The sequence below is a fragment of the Mercenaria mercenaria genome, chromosome 18 (genome assembly GCF_021730395.1).
Source record: "Mercenaria mercenaria strain notata chromosome 18, MADL_Memer_1, whole genome shotgun sequence".
Lineage (NCBI taxonomy): Eukaryota > Metazoa > Mollusca > Bivalvia > Venerida > Veneridae > Mercenaria > Mercenaria mercenaria.
The window spans coordinates 6,371,275-6,393,262 of record NC_069378.1 but is presented as its reverse complement, the minus strand read 5'-3'; the positions used below and the strand labels follow the sequence as shown (position 1 = coordinate 6,393,262).

The following is a 21,988-nucleotide window of genomic DNA, read 5'->3' as shown; positions in this document are numbered from 1 at the left end:
ATTAGACATTGGACGAGATATCATTGATGTAAACCAGAAAGAGAAGAGGGCCAAGAATACTGCCCTAGGGTATGCCTGCAATTAAGTCCTTAAGTACAACCTGATGGGTTTTGAGAAAAAGAATTTAATCCAGGGGCGGATGTTTTCCGGCACACTGTTGAGAAATCAAAGAGGACGGCATCAATCTCAATCTGATGGTTGTTATTTATGCTTTTGGCGAGATCATTGCTGGTGGTGATAAGTTTGGTGTCTTGGTGTCGAAGGAACGCCACTGAATCCATGTTAGATATCTGCGAGGATATGGTGTATGTTGAAATGGTACACGATGTTGCTGTTGATGATGTGTTCAATGATCTTTCAGGATACAAAAATCAAAGAGATGGATCGGTAGTTTGAAGGAAATCATAAACATTTATTTATCAATCATAATTCCCATGACTAAATCTGACAATTATGACAGGACAGTATTCTTAAAATGAAACAGATTCTTAGGTATATTCGTTTGTTTTGTTTTCCTTTAGAAATGACCATATATGCTTTGATCGTTCCTTACTAGCATGCAACGTTGCCTGATGACCCCATGAATTACTTTGCATTAAACACAAGTTGTAGAAGATATTTAATTACACTTTCTTTTACCAATCTGCCGAAAGTTTGACTTTCGTCTTCAGAAGCGATGCTGTTATCGTTTATATAATTATCATCAGATTTTGAATGTTTTGGTATTGTAACACCATTACGATGAGCTTTAAGATGAAATATTACAATACAAGTACTAGTAGTTATTTTCTTTTCCTGGTAACGAATACTGCATTTTCAAAATCCGTAATTATACATAACTGTTACAAGCACTTGAAACAAAAAGGTATGGAATTTACTAAAATCGTTTTCTTAATATCTTATCTCTTTTAAAGACACTGATTCTGGTATGCAAGGTATGTGGCCTATGGTCTGCATATTGGCAGTAAGAGCCAATATACAAGACTGGACAATTGATAGACTTGCTTCTGTTTATCATAATAAGCTACTGTATAGCTACTATGCAGTAAATAAATTGCAGGTGATCTTTCTCACCTTTATAGCAAATCAGTTCTCACCTTTATAACGAGTTTAGGAAGCTTGATTGAATTAGGGCTAAATAAACAAAGTGATAATAGATACAACAGTGTTTTTATCATATTTTTAATAAATCAAGTTTTCTAACAATTACATCTCATCATTGCTGTTTTTTATCAAAAATATAAAAAATGCATTCAGGCACATAACTTTTAGAAATAATAAATTATGTGTATTTTGAACAATGATATATCTTTATTGCTGGATTTATTATACATAAAAGAAACATTATTTAGACAACACAAGGAGAGTTATGCATCTTAAAATATAAAATCCTTCTGTCCAAATTCCTTTTTTATCTATTAAAAATGCAACTGAACATTTCTTTGAATAATTTCTAATAAAATCCAGCAATTATCTTTTTTCTTGTTTTATTTTGTTACTTTTGATAAAAAGATCATAATCATTGAATAAACAAACTTGTAATTTCTCTTTAAATAAATATTAAGTTTTAAATAATTATTTTATTGTTGAGGAGTGAGAATTGCTTTGCTGTAAGAGTTATAATTTAATTGTCCAGGAAATTATTCAACATGACTGAACAATCAAAATTAATATATTATCAATTAAAATGATTTTGTGTACATTCTGAAAAAAAAAGAAAAAAACAGCACTTCAATCAATAAAATGCAAAACACAGGAAATAACCAATTTATCTGTAGGCAATAAAATTTATGATTCTCTGACAATAATTAGGCTACATGTCAAGTCTACGGGGTTTTATGAACCCTTATCAGAGCGGACCAGACATGATCTTGTATACTGGGGATTAAAAAGTCTGGTATTTGGGTGGGGGTCACTTATACAGGAGATTTTCTTTGCCTTTAACTTTAGGCGCAATGACTTGTATCCATAACAACATATCATTTTCTTAAAGACCCAACATAGGTATAAAAGGGAGGTAATGGCTGATGGGTGGTTTTCCTTGATTTTTTAACACTTTTCAGTTCAGGGAAAGATTTTTAAAATATATGATGTAAAATGGTGTTTTTAATCAGTGAAAAGTATCCTGCATGAAGCCAGATGACTTTTTTATCAGTCTAGATGAAAAACATCAGGTTCTGTGAAGAAAAAAGTTGTTATATTTTCAAAAGAATTTATGACAGCAATTCAAATTTGAATTTAGGGGAGGAGCTTATTATACAAATAACCATGTGACCACATTGTTTGTAAACATTAGCAGTGTGGTCACATGGCAGTCCATGCAATGTAAATATTCTTCATGCTATATAAAAATCATGCTATATGACTTACTTGAGAAAAGTGTTGTATTGTCAGAATTATCCAAATAACATCCAGTTAATTGAATAACACAGAGCTGGTTATATGTTTAAATGTGCGTATATCCAGAAATACACATTGAAAAAATCCATTAGTGGTTACAGTGTCAGTAACGCTATATAATGATAATATCCTCAAATTAAGTAAATGCAAGTTTTGATTTTTTATTTATAATATATACAGTGTGTGAATATTAATTTAATGGGTTGGGGTTACCAACAGTGTCCAGTATATGGTTGTCTAGGTGGATTAGGATACCGTTCACGTACTAAATTCAATACACAATCTGGCATTATTTCTCGTTGTACCTGAACAGTGCTTTCTTCATTTTTCCTGAGCATTCTCGCTTTTTTCCTAAGATACTTTCTTTTACGCCAGGCGTTTCTTCTTTCAAGCATTGACCAAAATTTTTTATATCTGATTTTTCTTAAAACATGATTAGTAGGTTTTGGCCTTGACCCCTTTCCCATCCAGGACTGCTCATTTGCAGTTACACATGGAGAACAAAGGCAGTATTCACATGCACTATCATCTGTTGAATCAGAATCACTACTGTCATTAGATATTAAATTTCCAGTAGCAGCTGATCCATCAGCTACAACATTTCTGTTGCCAGTTTCCTGTGACACATTGTGAACAGTATCACTGACCTCATTTTTCCCCTCTTGTGTTGGTGGCACTATGATAAAATCCCAATTATTGTGGTTGAAAAGAGCTTCAATTGTAAGTTTTTGCTCTTCTGTGACCAGTAATGGCAAAACAAACTTATCCATCTAGATTTGATTAACACAATATACAAAGAAAACAACTTTCCTAAAATTATGCAATTCCCTCCTAAAATTATTTCAGACTAAGGTCATCTAAATATAGTCCAAGCAAATATGTAAGGGTAAGTAACATATGCAGCCACCTATTGTTATACTTGATAATATTTTAAACTGACTTAATGGAATTAAATTTAATGAAATACTGAATTTCTTTCATTAATTGTTTCAGAAAATATGCACTAATTTAATATATGAATTATTAGAAACAAGATAATACCAAACTTGCTAGTCCTGTCACACCTCTGTATTGTATTGTAGTGTGCCAATTAAAACAGAAATGTGATATTTTGTTTTATCAATGATTCGATAGCAGCATCATGGCGATACACTTTCTAATTGAGCTACATGTGGTATATATGATTATAGGTCAGCTTTTTCTAAAAAAAAATAATTATGGAGGAACAAGGTGAAAAGAGAAAATATTATAAGGACAATCCAAGTGCTGTAAAAAAACGTAATCAAGAAAGAAGAAAAAAATATGTTGAAGGAAAAATTGGATTTATATGTGAAAATGAAGAAGAAAAGCAGGACATTTTAGATCTTGTTAGGGCCATTAAACCACATTTAGGTGAGGGAAATCCTAACAATGTGACATCAAAGCAGTTATTAATGAAAGTTATGAGTTCATACAAAGCTCGATATATTGAGACAAGCCAAATTGAACCAGAGAATCAAGAGGAACAACAGGGTCATAGTTATTATGACGATTCATTTCCAAGCATTAGTGAAGACATGATGAATTATGGAGACGAACAGTTCTTTCTTACATCATCAAGCAATATAGAAAACCTAACTAAACGTGTACTTGATCACTCAAAATTTTGTAAAGAACAATTCACATTATCAGTAACTAAATACTTTGGTCATGTGGGTGTGCTAAAATTTATTTGCTAAAACAAACACATTTTGACATGGAGTAGTAGTCAGTATTTGGGACAAAAGTATTTGGCTAATCTTAGGATGCTGCATGGGTACTATGTGTCAGGAATATTACCTAATCAATTCAATAGATTATCCACTGCTGCAGGTATAGGTTGTCTTGGAGATAACTACATTCAAGAAGTGTTTTCTAAATACAGCAATGTAGTCAATGAAATGACTGAAGAATCATGTGATTTTGCAATACAGGCAGAAATACAATCAAATCCCGGAGAAGGATATATTGACATTTTGACTGATGCCAGGCATGGCACCCGGAAGAATTCATACCACACAGATGTTGTGTGTATAGGAGCAAATACACATAAAGTACTTAAAACTGTACATGTAACCAAAAAGGACTCACCATCTTCTCAAAAACATGAACTGATCGGAACCAAAAAACTGTACGAACATTTTGATAACTATATGTACGAAGATAAAAATATTCAAGTAAGACTACATTGCCATGGCAAAAATCCAGGTGTTAACAAATTTATCAAAACAGAACGCATTGGAACAACATCAACGAACGACACTTGGCATGGAACAAAAAATCTCACAAAAGAAGTAAAAAATGTCTGTTCAGGGCCGAAGTATAAAGAAGGGTCCACTTGGCACCACCAGTTATCAGACAAAGCAGCCAGCTTAAAACGCATGTCTATTGAGCCATGAAAAACTGTGATGGTAAAGAAGACAAGCTACGATCTAGCATACTTAACATTGTTGAGCATTATAAAGGCAACCATGAGAAGTGTCATGAAACTTCAAGGTGCGAGACAGATGTAAATTATGAAAGAAGCAAAATTATTATCACAGACCAAAAAGCTGAAAAGTTATTGACACATGTTCTTACAAGCATTCAGATCTATAAAACAGCAAGTGATTATGTACATTGCATGGATACATTTTACTAGAAAGTTTTAATAAATTAATGCATTATTGCAATATCAGGATAAGCGAATAAACTTTTCTGAAAAAGCATACAGGTTCAGAACTAACATTGCAACACTTGACTGGAATGAACATGTAAATAGAAAAGTGACATCAGAGAAAGACATAAGTAGCCCTTTTGCTTCAAGGAGACAAATTAAAACAAAAGTTCTGAAACGGAAAACATACAACTGGTGGACTGAAATTTGGCTTAACTTTGTTGACTCTCTGAGAGAAGTGCAGTAATTAGTGATTTTTATTAGTTACTGACCTGTAGACATGCAAAAATAAAGGTAGGACATTTTTGAAAAAACCCATCGTCTGCTTTAGCTATTTATAGATCCTGTACAGTTAGTCAGCATTTGCTTGCTGTCTATCACTGATAAAACCAGCTTCTCTCTGTACAGAAACATAGCTCATTTACATCCGATAGTCCAATCGGATGTTGGGTGTTTAAAGGCCCAATGATTTGTATAATAAATAGTAACAGCGCATGCTTTATATCTTTAAATAATAACATATCTCTTTTACTTAAGGCCCAATGATTTGTATCATCAATAACATATCTCTTTTATTAAAGGCACACTGATTTGTATTCTTAACAACATATCTCTTTCGTCTAAGATGTAATGATTGGTATCCTTAAATAACAACATGTCTCTTTTATTTAGGGCACGATTATTGGTATCCTTAACAACATATCTCTTTTATTTAAGGCACAATGATTTGTATCCTTAAATAGTAACAGCGCATTGATTTGTAACCATAACTAATAACATATCTCTTTTATTTAAGATGCAATGATTTGTATCCTTAATCAATATCATATGTCTTTTACTTAAGGCGACATTTTTCATAACTAATTTATTCAAGGCGCAATTATTCGCATCCTTAAATACAAGCATATCACTATTATTTACGGCGCAAAGATCTGCGTCTTTAAATACTAGTAGTAAAATATCTCTTGTATTTAAGGTGCAATTATTTGTATCCTTAATCAATAACATATCTCTGTTATCTAAGGCGCAATGATTTGTATACTTAAATAGTAACATATCTCTCTTTTATTAAGACGCAATTATAAGTATACTTAATTAATAATTTATCTCGTTTAAGTAATGTTATATGATTTGTATCCTTAATAGAGCTAACTTGACTAAAAATCTGACCTGGCTCCAACGTTTTCGATGCCGTATAAATGTTTTATCTTTCAGATGTGCTATAAGCTTGTTCCCACCAGGTAATGTCCAAACAAGTCGTCCACCATAGGGCGTGGCCACAGAAACTGGGGGCTTCTGTTTGAAACTTACACCATGAATGGAACTGAAAGTGGAATAAATTACACACATAGTATCATACATAGCTCAAGGTAAAAGGAGTGTGCTTGGAGAGGCTACTGCTTCTTGATTATTTATAAGACTTACTCAAACTGAGTATTCTATTGCTTTGTTTCAGTGCATTGTATGCTTCAAAATGATCTTTTAATAATTATTACATTTTATCAACTTATCACGAAAACAGACTTAAAGCGCTGTTTACATACGCAAGAGTTGCACTTACGCAAAGCAAAGATTTCATCATGTGAACCACAATAGACCCCGCGCAAAAATTGCATAAGGCATTTATAAATTAATTTAGGCCGATTGTGAGGCAACCTCTACTTATATTCATCGCTCTTGACACATCATTCCTGATTGAATCCTTCGCCTCGATGGTATGACAGAAGAGAAACCAGTGTCCCTTTTTATTCTAAGAAACAAGAAAGGGAGCTACTGGTACATTTTTATGTCCTTGGTATGACAGGGCCGGGAATCGGACCCATGACCCGCACTTGGAACAGACGCTTTACCAGCAGGGTATACAGGCAGTTCATTTGCATAAAATATATTTTCTTGCGTCTAGTAAGACCAGGTGCAAATCTTTGTGCCTACATAACTTTGCGCGGGGTTTATCTTTTCGTAATGTGAACAAAGAAAACAAATTAAAAATCTGCTTTTCAGAAACTACTGACCCGATTTAGAAATAATTGCATGGACATACTTCTTGGATGACCCTCTACAACACCTTTCAAATATTTCTGTTTCATTAAAAAAATGCTGCAAGGGGTGGGGCTAGTCTTCCCTATATAGCTATGTAAACATTTTGAAAATCTTCTTTTTTGAAATCGATGTTTTCAAGATAATTTTGCAGTAACTTGCGTGGGCGGAGCTAATTTTCCCTATATGGCTTTATCAAAAAAAATAAAAATGTTCTCCTCTGAAACCGCTGGCACGATCGTAAAACAAATTTACATAGAATTTTATTAGATGTCACTCTACTAAATTCCTTTCAAACTCCCACATTACCACCAACCAAAATCTAACATTTTGTTTTACTTTTAATATCTTGCATTTCTTGATAGTGTCTTCTAGTATCACATCTTCATTCTCCATGCTCACGTTATCCCCATTTCACACCCAACCCCTTATCCACGCATTACCCCGCAACTGTTTTACTATTCCTTTTTAATGTTTTTATTTACCCACTCAACCCTCATCCCCAAACCTCCAACATCACCACCACCTGCCCATCATAACAAGCACCCAATGTCATTACCAATCCCCGTATTTATTTAGAAGAAACTTTTCTTAAAATCCTTTTGGTCAGAAAACACTGGCCCTATTTGAAAACATTTTCACGGATCACAGATACTTCCTTGTGTGGCAAGCTGTTAAACTCAGGCGAGCAATATAGGGCTAATAGGGCCTTCTTGTTTGATTAAGCATTATATAGCATTACAAATGTTGACGTAATCAAAATGCAAATAAGTTTTATATGCAACAAAACATTGGCTATTTCTTCTATTACAAATGAAGTGCAGAAGTTCATTTACAGGCAACCATGCTAATCACAAATGATTTTCCAAAACATGTATCTGCAATTACAACTACCAGCAGAAAATAAATCATTAAAGTATTTGTTAATGCAAAAGATATTGTTGCTTAATCGTATTTGAATTACCTTGCGGAAACAGGAATGGTTTTCATCAACAGTTTGACGTACTCATTGACTGTAAATTCAAACTCGTCGTCTTTGTGAGGTTCAAATGCGTCATCAAAGAATATATGAGCTGAAACAAAAGTTAAGAAAAAAATGAGTCAATGAATATATAAGCTGATACTATTGTGCGGAAATTAATGGGTCAAAGAATGTGTTAGGTAAATTAATAGAGAAATAATAAATGGGTAAAAAAATATATGAGCTGAATAAAACATTAAGCTGAAACAATAGAAATAAATGGGTCAAAAATATATGGGATGAAACAGTAGTGCAGAAATGAATGAGTCAAAGAATAAAAGAGCTGAAACAGTAGTGAGAAATAAATGAGTCAAAGAATATATGACCTGAAGTAATGGTGCAGAAATAATTGAGTATAAGAATATATAAGCTGGAAAACAATATGAGTCAAAGAATATATGACCTGAAGTAATGGTGCAGAAATAATTGAGTATAAGAATATATAAGCTGGAAAACAATATGAGTCAAAGAATATATGACCTGAAGTAATGGTGCAGAAATAATTGAGTATAAGAATATATAAGCTGGAAAACAATATGAGTCAAAGAATATATGACCTGAAGTAATGGTGCAGAAATAAATGAGTATAAGAATATATAAGCTGGAAAACAATATGAGTCAAAGAATATATGACCTGAAGTAATGGTGCAGAAATAATTGAGTATAATATGAGTCAAAGAATATATGACCTGAAGTAATGGTGCAGAAATAAATGAGTATAAGAATATATAAGCTGGAATACAATATGAGTCAAAGAACATTTGACCTGAAATAATGGTCCAGAAATAAGTAATTCAAAGAATACATGAGCTGAAATACAACAAGTGTCAAAATGTATATGAGCTAAAACGATAGTGCAGAAATAAATAAGTCAAAGACTATATGAGCTGAAATATAATACCAGTCGAAGAATATATTAACTGAAACAATAGTTCAGAAATAAATAATGCAAAGGACAGATTTGGTGAAACACAACATTGCAGAAATCAATAAGTCAAAAAAAACAGCTATAAGTCAGAAAAAGATGGGCCAAGGAATGCACGACCTTAAACAATAGTGCAAAAATAAATGATTCCAAAATATATGAGCTACAACAAAAGCTAGGAGATAAACAAGACGATGCTTTTGTAGAAAAGCACATGAAGCACGCCCCCCCCCCCCCCCCCCCCCTCGCTCCCCCCCGCAAAGTAAAGTAGAAACAGACAAGATGGCAATAGGGGACAGGGGTGAGAGTCAAAGAGACACTAATGACTAGCTTAGTGACAGGCATGCAATAGGGATCATCTACTCGGCATATCAAATCATCCTAAAGTATAAAGTTTAAACATTCTTAATGAAGTGGTTCTCAGGTTATTGATCGGAAACTGTTTTCCATCTTCAGACCTCTGTATCCTTGACATTTGACTGAGTGACCATAGAGGTCATCTTCACCATAAGCCCTATTACCCTATAAATTTTAAAGGTTCTTAATCAAATGGTTCTCCAGTTGTGATTAAAAATTGTTTTCCATGCTCTGACAACTGTGACATTGACCTTTGATGAAGTGACTCCAAAGTCAATAGGGTCATCTACTCTGCATGTCCAATCATCCTATAAAGTTTCAACATTCTGGGTCAAGTGGTTCTCAAGTTATTGATAGGAAATAGTTTTTCATGTTCGGACCACTGTGGCCTTGACTTTTGATCAAGTAACCCCAAAATTATAGAGGTCGTCTACTCTGTATGTCCAATCATCCTGTGGTTTCATAATTCTAGGTCAATTTTTCTCAAGTTATTGATCAGAAACAATTTTCAGTGTTCGGGCCCTTGTGACCTTGACATTTGATCGAGTGGTCCCAAATATAATAGCGGTAATCTATTTTGTACGCCTTATCACTTTATTAAGCTTGAAAGTTCTAGGTCAAATGGTTCTCCAGGTATTGATTGGAAAGGAAATGTGACTGACGGACAGGGCAAATTCAATAGGTTTCATAATGAGTCCAAGAATATTTGAGCTGAGTCATTAGTGTGGATTAAATGGGTCAAAGAATATATGAGCTGAAACAAAAGTGCTGAAATAAATGGGTCAATTAAAATATGAGTTCAAACAACAGTCCGGATCAAAGAATATACAAAATGTATTCGCTGAAACAATCGTACATGAATAAATGAGACAAAAGAAATAAATTATATGAAACAATAGTACCGAAATAAATAGGTCAAAGAATACATTAGCTGAAACAAGAGTGCAGAAATAAATAATGCAAAGAACAAATGTGCAGAAACACATAGATGCAGAAATAAATTAGTCAAAGAAAATATCAGCTGAAATGTAAGTGCAGAAATAAATGGGTCAAAACTATATAGGCTAAAGCCATAATTCAGAAATAAAAGGGTCAAAGAATGTACGAGCTGAAAATGAAATAGTACAGAAATGAGTCAATCAATATATAAGTTGAAACAATACTGTAGAAATAAATGAGACAAAGAATATATGACCTGAAACAATTTTGCATAGATAAATAATACAAGGAACAGATTTGCAAAAACACATTAGTGCAGAAATAAATGGGTCAAAAAATATATATTAGCTGAATCAATTTTGTAGAAATGAATAAGTCAAATAATATACGAGATTAAATCATAGTGCAGAAACAAAAGGGTTAAAGAATACGTGACATGAAACAATAGTGAAGAAATAATAAGGGTCAAGAATAGAAGAGCTGAAACAAAAGTGCATAAATAAAAGGGTAAAAAAATAAATGAGTTGAAAAAACAATGTTGAAATAAATGGCTAAAACATATATGCCTTGAAGCATGAAGCAATAGTACAGAACCATGGATGACCTCAGATATTATTGACCAAATTAAGCAAGGGGACCTCTACTTATACAAATTTAAAAAGTATGGCCGTAAAGAGGATAATAAAATGTTTTGTAAACTAAGAAACAATTTACCAAGGGAAATCAGAAAAGTAAAGTCTGACTATTCCTGTAATAAAGTTGAAGAGAATACATTTTGTCCCAAGAAGTTATGGCAAAATTTAGAATCTCTTGTTTATAAAAACAAGCAGAATTCAAGTCCAAACACTGTACTTAGTATTAATGGTGAACACTGGCATGACTCAACATCTGCTGCTAACCATTTTAATGAATTTTTCACAACGGTAGGCTCGAAACTGGTAACTAAGCTTCCACTTGGAAAAACCAAATATACTCTGGATTCTAGTACTGTTAAAGATTTTTATTCTAATTCTTGCACGAATAGGGAAACGTTTTACTTGAAAACTGTGTCTGAGAATTTTATATATAAAAAACTTTTGAATTAAATGTATGTGAAAGTACAGGTCTTGACGGAATACCTGCTAGATTTTTGAAAGGTGGTGCTGATTTTTTAAAGTTACCTGTTACTTTTATTATCAATATGTCAGTTGTTGAAACTTCTGTTCCTGATGAAATGAAATTTACCAAGGTCAAATATTTGTACAAAAAGAACAGTACTCTTGATGTAGGTAACTACTTAGCATTTTAAGTATTATTTCGAAGATTTTAGAAAGAGCTGTATACATGCAGTTAGAAATGTATTTAGTTTGAAATAATTTATTGTACGAACATCAGTCGGGTTTTAGGGGTTCACACTCTACCGACACCTGTCTTATTCATCTTTTAGACTATATTAGAATGAACAATTCCAGAGGTTTATTTACTAGGATGGTGATGATTGATTTACAGAAAGCTTTAGATACTGTTGATCATACTATATTATGTGGAAAATTAAATCTAACACAGACTGGTTTAAATTATACCTTATAAACAGAAAATAAGTTGTAAATATTGACAAAAAAATTTCATCTCCAGCAACAGTCACCTGTGGAGTTCCTCAGGGCAGTATCTTATGCCCTTTACTCTTCTTGTGCTATGTGAATGATATGATCACTAGTATCGATCCAGAGTGTAAGCTTATTTTGTATGCTGATGACAGTACTATACTATTTTCTCATCAAGATCCAGATATTAAGTTAGGCAAAGTTCTAGAATCCTGTTCAGATTGGCTTGTTAATAATAAGTTATAGCCTCATCTTGGAAAAACAGAATGTATTCTTTTCGGACTCAAGAAAAAACTAAGAAAAATTAAACATTTTAACATTGTTTGTAACGGTCATACCTTAGAAACTACAAAGCAAGTCAAATAATTCGGTTTGAATATTGAAAATACGCTATCAGATGAAGCAACTGTTAATAATATTATTTCTAAAGTAAACTCAAGACTCAAATTTTTATACAGACAATGTAAAAGTCTTCCTATAGATTGTAGAAAATTATTGTGTTCTGCTTTAATCCAATGTCACTTTGACTATTCTTGCTCTTCTTGGTATGAAAGTTTAAACAAAGCCTGAAAAAAAAACTGCAAGTAACTCAGAACAAAGTTGTGAGATTTATTAAAGAATAGAGATGCTTTTGAGAAAAGCGCATGTCTCCCATAACTGCAACATTGAAAAATGTCTAGTTTCTCTCGATGGCTTTGATGAATGGACCCCATTGAAAAATGTCTAGTTTTTCTCGATGGCTGTAATGAATGGATCCAGTCAGTAATTCAAGGGTCATAAGGAGGATTTGGCTAGTTATCGAACTTGGCCGAGGTCTCATGGTCAAACACATTTTGTTCAAGTTCGGTGAAGATCAGATGAGAAATGTTCGACTTAGAGTGCGGACAAGCTTGAAACATGTCTAGTTTCTCTTGATGGCTGTGATGAGTGGATCCAGTCAGTAATTCAAGGGCCATAATTCAAAAGTGCCTGGGCGGATTTGGCTAGTTATCAAACTTGACCGAGGTCTCATGGTCAAACACACTTTGTTCATGTTTGGTGAAGATCAGATGAGAAATGTTCGACTTAGAGTGCGGACAAGCTTGAAAAATGTCTACCTTCTCTCGATGGCTGTGATGAGTGGATCCAATCAGTAATTCAAGGGCCATAATTCAAAAGTGCCTGGGCGGATTTGGCTAGTTATCGAAGTTGGCCGATGTCTCATGGTCAAACACATTTTGTTTAAGTTTGGTGAAGATCAGATGAGAAATATTCGACTTAGAGTGCGAACAATCTTTGTGACAGACAGACACACACACACACAGACTGGAGTAAATCAATATGTCTCCCACACCACTGTGTGGCGGAAGACATAAATATCATCCAAGAACTAGTTTAACTCCTTCAGATTTTTAGATGTTAATATGCTAAACATGGAAAACAGAATTAAACAATTAAGACTAAATCACAAGCTAACAATTTTTACAAGAAGTGTCCTATGTATATGAAACATAATTTTGTTCGTCTATCTGATGTTCATAATTATGGCACTAGATCAAATAAGTTTAATTTTTCCTTTCCACACTACAATAGTTCTTGTAATGGTACTTTCTTTGTCAATGGCACAAAAGACTGGAATAATTTAGTGTAGTGTAAAGTGTATTAGAAATCCGTACTTGTTTAAATCTTCCGTCAAAAGCCACCTTGCAACCAAATGGAAATCACAAACTGAAGATTGCTTTTGATATTTCTAATTTTATGGCTGTTTGACACTAGCTTCTTAACTTGACTGTGATATAATATAAACATTTTGTGACAGTGTTACCAGTCTGTAGTATTTAAACATCTCATACCTAGAGAGCATATGTTTTATATATTAAGATTTTAGTTTCATATGACTTTTATTGTCATAGGTATATGATTTATGAATTACTAAATTAGATTTCGTTACTTCTCTGATTCCATCTGATTCCATCTTATTCTTTTTATGGTAAACTGGACCCCATTAGAAGTAAGCTTTCGGGCTTAATGGGTTATCCATGCAACCAGAGATCATTTTTATATTACCTAAGCTTTTCAAACACAATACGAAAACATGCTCTTAGCCTATTTATTGCATTTAAGTAGTTATTCTCTTATTTATTACTCTTGTTTTTAAGAATGCTGAACTTGCAATTTATCAAATTTAATCCGTGCAATAGAAATGCTGTTATTTTATTTAAATGTCTATCTAATCTGTTTTATTTGTTAAAAGTATTTTATTTTGTTATACTATATAATATGTGCTAATGTTTGTGATCTATGTAATTGAAAAATAAAAATAGTAATTAAAAAACGTCGAAAAAAACCCTCTTCATAGTATAGGCAATATTTTAATGGTGAATATGGTACATTTATGAAATGTCTTTGACATTTGGAAAATTTCAATTATTTGTTTTAAAATCGCTAATATCATGTTTATATTCGCCTCTTAAGGTTTAGCAGTATATCACAAAACAACTGATTTTTAAGTAAATGAACAGCATCTTGACACACAACTTATCTGTCCAATACATGTTTTACTGTTCTGTCCCACGGAGTTGGATACTACAATTATTCAAAATGAGTTGTCCCCTGTAAATAAAAATGCCATTTGTAAAGAAATAAATGTAAACAATTGTCAAAAACGATGTATTACCTACTTATGTAAAGTTTAAACTCTCGCACGATGTTGCAAATGCATCAAATAAAAAAATGGTGAGTTTTTAAAGGCGCTGAACTGTCCAGAAGTGTGGCCCCTTCAAGCAGTCCCTTTCCGGAATTCAATAAATATATGCGTAAATTGACAATGGCTTTGTAAAATAATATAAATTTTTTATACGCTGTTAAATTTTTATGTAAAACAATGCTTTCTTTCTATGATTTGATAACGTTCGAACTTTTTTCTCTTAAACATGGACCTATACCTTAAACTTAACGATTGAAAAACAATCGATTGTTTTTATTCTTTTATTCTCTTTTTAAAGCTTTCTATAATATAACATAACTTAGTGTGACCTTAACCAACAATCTGTCGTCTAAAATTTAGATATGTTCACTTTCTCCTCATCTTATTTATTTTATAACAGTTTTCATGAACCAGAAGTTGCTTTTTTGCAAAGGATGTAAATGCTTTTTAGAGCAAATTACATGTCAAATAAAATAACCAGGGATATTATTCCCGGAATGTAATGTAACAAAAATCAATTTCCATTTTCAAGTCATTGAAGGAAGTTCATATGTGCCGCATCATGAGAAAGCCAACATAGTGCGTTTGCAACCAGCATGGATCCAGGCTAGCTTGGTCATGATCCATGCTGTTCGCTTTCAAAGCCTATTGCGATTAAAGAACCCGTTAGCGAACAGCATGGATCCTGACCAGACTGCGCGGATGCGCAGCCTCGTCTGGATCCATGCTGGTCGCAAAGGCACTATGTTGGGTTTCTCATGATGCGGCTCATATGCTGTTCAGTTCATGTCTTAGGTCACAGTAGTGCATTCAGTTAAACAAACAAAGTGAAAAAAATGTGGCTTATTTAGGTCAATTTACTGGGTGAAGATATATTTTTATAAGCCTGCCACAAAAGCTATTATTTCACAGACTAATGTGTTTCAGAAATAGGAGAGAAATCGTATTATTACACAAAGTCTGATTTATCATAATTACTAACTAAAATAAAACAAACGCATATAACCGCAAATGTTCCAGATAAAACTGAACGAATGAAAGGTAATTTTACTTGCATCTGTAGGCAATAAATTATTGAATAATCCCTAACGTACTCTGGTGAACGAGTTTTGTTTCGCAGCCTGATATCAATGACTATTGTTGTTTATGCTAAATTATGTAACGGTATAGAACTTGAATATTAAAACGGGGAGAAAGCGTGTCGGTGGCCAGGTAGAGCATCGGAATGGTATTCTGAAGCCCCGGATTCGAGCCCTGGTCTGGCTGCAAATTTTTCTCACCCTGTGACATTTGGCGCCAAACATAAGACCGTGGCATGCTTGCTTGGTCAGTCTTACGACACTTGTATTATTATCTAAAGGTGAGAAAAATGTGCAGTCAGTCCGGGGCTCGAACCCGGGACCCCTTGCTTACAGGGCTAGTGCTCTACCCACCGAGCTAACCGGCTGCCTGACACATGTTCTCACCTTACGTGACCCAAGTCCGTACTGTGGCATACACACCCACAAGTTGGAAACTCGTCCTCGAGTTCCGGAGGTACATATATATTACTTGTGTCGTAAGACTGACCAAGCAAGCATGCCGCGATTGGGCGCCAAATGCCACAGGATGAGAAAAGTGCAGTCAGTCCGAGGCTCGAAGCCGGGACCCCTTGCTTACAGGGCGAGTGCTCTTCCGACTGAGCTAAATGACTGCCTGACACATCTTCTCCTTTAACGTGACCAAGTCCGTACCGTGACATTACTTTTTGTCATCCCCTTTAATCCATCTAAAACAATTCAACAGAACAAGACTGCATCAAATTGAAACACGTAATTTTATATAAAATTCTGACATGGTTTTCACACCCTGTCTGAGGCAATAAATACAATGCCCTTATAGAATGTGGCTGCAATCTTTTATGCTATGAACATACAATATATGAATTCTTGTTCAATCTTATTTTCGATGCTGATATTCTCTTAAAACTTTTAGCCGTAACAAATCAAAGAGCACAACATTTTACGACGAAGAATCCCAATTGCATTTGGCGCGATTCGAATCCGGTCGCTCGGGTGCTAGTACAATGCTCTAATCACCGAGTCAAAGAGCCGACCACCTGAGGCAGTTGTCAGAGATTGGCTTTAAACGTGCAGATTACATGTATACGTAAACGATCGTAGCAATTCTTATATATTTATCAACGGTTTGTCTATTAACTAACTTAATAGAAAGCATTACTGAATCCACTGTTTTCGACTACCTCCCTTTATGATTACAAGTGTGCATGTTCACGTACAATATTCACAGTAGTACTTTTCTAACCTAATAATTCTCTTTTTGAACACAGCTACTTTATTTACATTTAATATAAATTAAAAGCATTAAGGAACTGTCAATATTTACAAATATCCATCTAATATTAACTAGTTAAATTCATGCCCAGATTACACTCTAACAATTCAATTACTTCTTTATTTCATATAAACAATGAAATCTTCAGACCTCATTTTCAGTATTTAGAGCATTTCAATGATATGAAAACCATACATGGTCAGTTGATATGACATGTCTTCTTATCAAAAATAGAAAGATATTGACATATCATGTTACCAAATATAAGAAAAATAATCTTTTTCAGTCTGTTCTGAAAGAAACAGCACCCTCTGAAAATGCTCCCAAGGAAAAGCCGTTTAGCAATTACGCGTATGTAGACATTTTCTCGAAGAATAAAACTAATATTTGGAAATTCACAATTGAAAATGTCTAGATCTTTTCTCAATACAATAAGCAATAAAATAAGCCAAACATATAACTGCAACATCCTCATAAGACTTATTATACAAAATTTCATCAACAGCATGGAACTACATTTTGGACAACTTCACATCAATCTGACTAAAGTACATCTCCTATTACGCTACGCGTAGGATCTGAGAACGACCTATTCATAGCCTCGTTCTGACGACCCTTTCGCTAGCCAATCAGAGCTTAATTTACAACATTTTGCAAATCTACCTGTATCCTTGACTTTTGATATTTACAATTCTTATGTCGTAATGTGTCAGATAGCCGGTTAGCTCAGTTGGTAGGCCACTTGCTTTGTAAGCGAGGGGTCCCGGGTTCGAGCCCTGGAATGATTGCACATTTTTCTTACTCTTTGACATTCGATCAAGCCGTCTGATTGGTTAAAATAAAAATAGCAATACTGGAAATCCAAAATATACAGAAGACGTATGTGAATGGGTCGTTCTCAGATCTTCGTTTAGAAGATCAAGTACTTAAGTCAGATTGACTTCACATGTAACACTGAGTAGTCATTACCTGTTTGGTGTAAGCAGTTCTCCAGTGGTCAGTTATGTATGGTCACGTGATCTTCTGGTATAGCCGGACAAGGCGTAACGACTTTCTACAGTGTTTCCGGTATTATGAATTTAATGGTATATAATTTTACAGTTATTGTTATATGACGCATTACGTTATCCTTCAGGGTAGGTTATCCCTACCTTACGTAAACCTTAAGGGGATGTTGCGCCAACATTTTTAAATCGCCCCTATTGGATGTACGCACGTATCGAGTGTACAATATACTCATTAAAAGTTTTGGGTTAGGTTTAACATAGGTTTAATAGAGTACATTAGATGCGTGTATACGCTCAGTACTGGAGATTTAATGCCGCTACAGTACGTAAGCCTAAAAAAAACAAAGATAAATATCCAACAAACCTATAGGGGAGGTAAACGCTACTTTACGTAAGCATATTGTCTGAATATCTGAGACACGCATAAACAGACTCGTACAGTGAGATAACGAACTATTTTAGATGAACCTTCGTGTATTATAAGTAATATTACCTTCAAACTCATAATAGTCAGGATCCCTCCTTCCTACTAAAAACTGTGCATGCTTTCTTATACACTGATCCTCATCTGTTCTAAAATAGAAAGGTATGTTTGCTCTCTTATTTACATGAAATTCTTGGGGTATATATATATAACATGTTAATGGGTACAAATTCATCAAGTCCTCGGTGTAATTTTTTCTGTTCTAATGGAGTATGTACATCTAGCTTAGACAAACCATTATAGTTTGACTAGCCTTAACATCCAATCACCAACCAGAGCTTGGTTTAATCAAAATATGGCGTTTTCAGCTTATGTTGGCTGCATAAACAAATTACTCGCAAATAATGGAAGTATGTTGTTTAGTAAAACCCAGATCTTCAGCTCTGTCTACCTTCTTTTACATCTAAACAAGTTAAGTTAAATCAATGTCTATTTATTACATCGTACAAAAAGAACTATTTCCATTGTTCAGACTGTTCCAGTCAGTTTAAACAGGGCTTTGTTTGACGAGCGGATAATACAGACATGCATGGCGAAAATATAGATTCCGTCTATAAAATTGCTACAGTATGTTATATTGTAAGTCAATAACATATAAGGTCTAACCTATAAATAGATTTCAAAAGCTGCGTCATCTCATTTTCAGATTCGTGCCACATGGTGGCGCACATGTATATCATTGGCGTTTCAGATGTTCTAAAAATAGATTTGCCTCCATCGTCCTCTTCCTGCATTTCATTTGGTAGCGGAATCCTTGTTACTTTGTTTTTCTAAAAAAAATCGAGTAACTTAAACATTTCGTCCATATGACATCTACATAAAGGAGCTAGAAAAACTTTAGGAGCGGCTTGTGAGTGAATTAATTTGACGAGTCTGTATTGTAAGTAAAATTGGCATTTTATTCGAAGTAAACGTTGACAGAAGCCTTAACTGACAGCAATAAGTTAAACTGAAAAACAAGAATGTATGACGAAAATACAAAAGTTCGAGCATTTTTTAAAAAAAAATTTTTGATAAAAAATTTTGGGGTATCTAGTGTAAAATTTCGGCCCCCTTTTGCATACACAATGTTTTTCTTTGATTTGAGGGGTGCCCTTTTTTAAACCCCAAAACACATATTCAATTTGCCAAATTTTTATCCAGACAAACTTGTGATAAAATTTTCAGAAAACCGGTTAAATTGCGTCCCTATTGATAACAAGATTTTTCTTTGATTTGATGGAACCTATTTTTTTGACTCCAAAAAATCCTTTTACAAAATTCACCTAGATTTTATAAAGGGCAATCATTTTTGCCAAATTTCATGAAGATTTTTTGAAAATACCCCTCAAATCGAAACAAAGCAAAATGTTGACAGACGACGAGCGCAAATACCCACCTGAGCTGAGCTAAAAAAAAAATTTACTTTAGTGAAAGATGCAACCTATCTTAGGAAAATGGTCCCCAATTTTTTTGGGAAATAATTAAATTGATGCCACTAATTATGAAAAAATTAATTTTTTTCATTTTAAAGTTAAATATATTAAATTAATCAAGTAAAGCTGAAAATCGTAGTTAAAACTACATAATCTTATCCAATCCCACATTTATAAAACCTTTTTTGCCTTTTTTTGCAAATTCAAAAGCTTACAAATAAACTTTGACTTCAAATTATTTTTTAAAAATGACCCCCGCTAAAAAATATCTTTGAAAAAAAAAAAAAAAATTTAAAAAAAAAAAAACATTATAGGTAGTCAAAAAACCCTTTAAAGGCAAAAAATTTGTGACGACTGTTTTTTTTTTAAACGATTACGTTCTGAAGGAGCTTTTTCAATGCTATTTTTTGAAAATACAAATTTTTTAAAACAAGACCTAAAATTTAAATTTGGTCTTTCCTGTTCACATTGTCCCTAACCCGCTCGTTTGCTTTATTTTGTCTGGTTTTAAAAATATAGAAACCCACTTCTTTCGGAAACCCGAAATGGGGGAATTTTTCCCCCGACAAAAGTATCAAATCGTTTACTGTATAAGCAACAAGAAAGACAAAAACATCTATAATTTCCCCGTTGCCCTTTTTTTTATTTCTGGAATTGTATTGCCGAGGGTTTGAGAGTCTAGTTTTGTGTGCAACAAATTTGGGTTTTAAGTTTTTAAACTTTTTTCGTAGAAAATTCGTGCTAATTCAATAGCAATTTTCCTGCAATTAAAACGCGACAAAAATAGCTCTTCTAACAAAATGTCAGAAAATTCTAATTCAAACCCAGACAAACAAAAATGGTTGTTTTTACGGTCAAATTAAAGTTATTTTTAATCATTTTTCCATTGCACTAGTACAAAGTTTACTGTCGGGGTTTTTGATTTTAGCATTTACCGTTAAAAATTAATTAGATTGAATCACCAAGTTATCAAGTATTTTTGAATGTTCATTTTGAAACATTTCTTTTTAGTTGCCATTCATAGTGTAAAAGAATTAAAACGGGGTTTTAAATTTTTTAAATTTTTGGGTATGAAGTTATGGGAATGCGTAAGTAGTAGATCCACTCCATTCCCTTCTTTATATAAGATAAAAAAGTGGAAACCCACAAGTCCCCCAAAACAAACAAAAATGAAAACTAAATTTTTCATGTGACAAAGAAAAAAATTTTAATTTAGAGACACCGCGATGTATTCTAGCGGTGTCATGGAACCTTCAATGATTCGAAGTGAAATTCCTTTCTGAACAGCGGCTTTGGGTTCCCTTTTTAAATTTAATTGGTGTAAAAAACGAAAAAACTGAAAAAAAAGAACGAATTAGAATTTAAGGGGGACCTGATTTTAAGATCATATCACAAAAAATCCAAAAGACAAAAATAAAAAAGCAGGCAAGATCAAAGGGCTGATTAACAATATCAAAAGCTAAAAAAAATGGGAGTTTGGAACCCCCCTAACCGAAATTTCAAGCTAAAAATTAAGTTCCGTGGAAGTCTAAAGAGAAAAATATATCAGTTGTTTAATAATAACATGATTTCAATCGTTTTACTAAATCGCGTTATGATTTTTTTTATTTACAATATTGTTTTGGGTTTTTTTTCAGTTGTTTTGATCGACTAAACGTTCCATCGTTCGGTTTTCTGAATCGATAAAACGACAACCAACGAAGGGGACAGAAAAAGCAAACCACCAGTGCTTGTCACAACGTCGCTTTTTTATTCAAGATTCCGAATACAAACTATTTGTAGTTTATACGACGGACGTAGTAAAACCGTAAACCGGGAAGATTGGGCCTAAACCAAGGGTCAATCAAGCGGGGCCCCTATTTTTAACTTGTGTTTTGTCTGTCCCGTAATTTGTGTTGGTAGTTTTCTTTTGTTTTTGGCGTTCTTTTCCCCCCCCCTTAAAACACCACCCCCCCCGACCCCTGAAAACGCACAGCCATAAAAATAAAAACACACTGGCCATATAAGGAAGAACGGGGTAAATTTTTTTGAATCATTACTTTACACTTTTTAAAAACATTTCAAAACAGAATAAAAAACTAAAAACACGATTTATTGTAAAGGGGATCAATTTTTAAAAAATGGGA

At 33.6% G+C, this 21,988-nt stretch overlaps 1 protein-coding gene across 2 annotated transcripts in view; it reads right to left on the bottom strand.

Moving 5' to 3' along the window:
* LOC128546209 (chitin synthase chs-2-like) overlaps positions 1-19,211 on the bottom strand; it is a 42,796-nt gene extending 23,585 nt beyond the window's left edge. For both annotated transcript variants that reach the window (XM_053529377.1, XM_053529378.1), the window contains exons 1-4: positions 19,054-19,211; positions 18,457-18,536; positions 8,076-8,184; positions 6,245-6,398 (exon numbers count right to left, since the gene is read on the bottom strand). In XM_053529377.1, the coding sequence (XP_053385352.1) occupies positions 6,245-6,398; positions 8,076-8,184; positions 18,457-18,536; positions 19,054-19,181 (471 nt within the window). In that variant the 5' untranslated portion in view covers positions 19,182-19,211. The remainder of the gene's footprint in view (positions 1-6,244; positions 6,399-8,075; positions 8,185-18,456; positions 18,537-19,053) is intronic.
* Between the last annotated feature and the right edge of the window lie 2,777 nt (positions 19,212-21,988).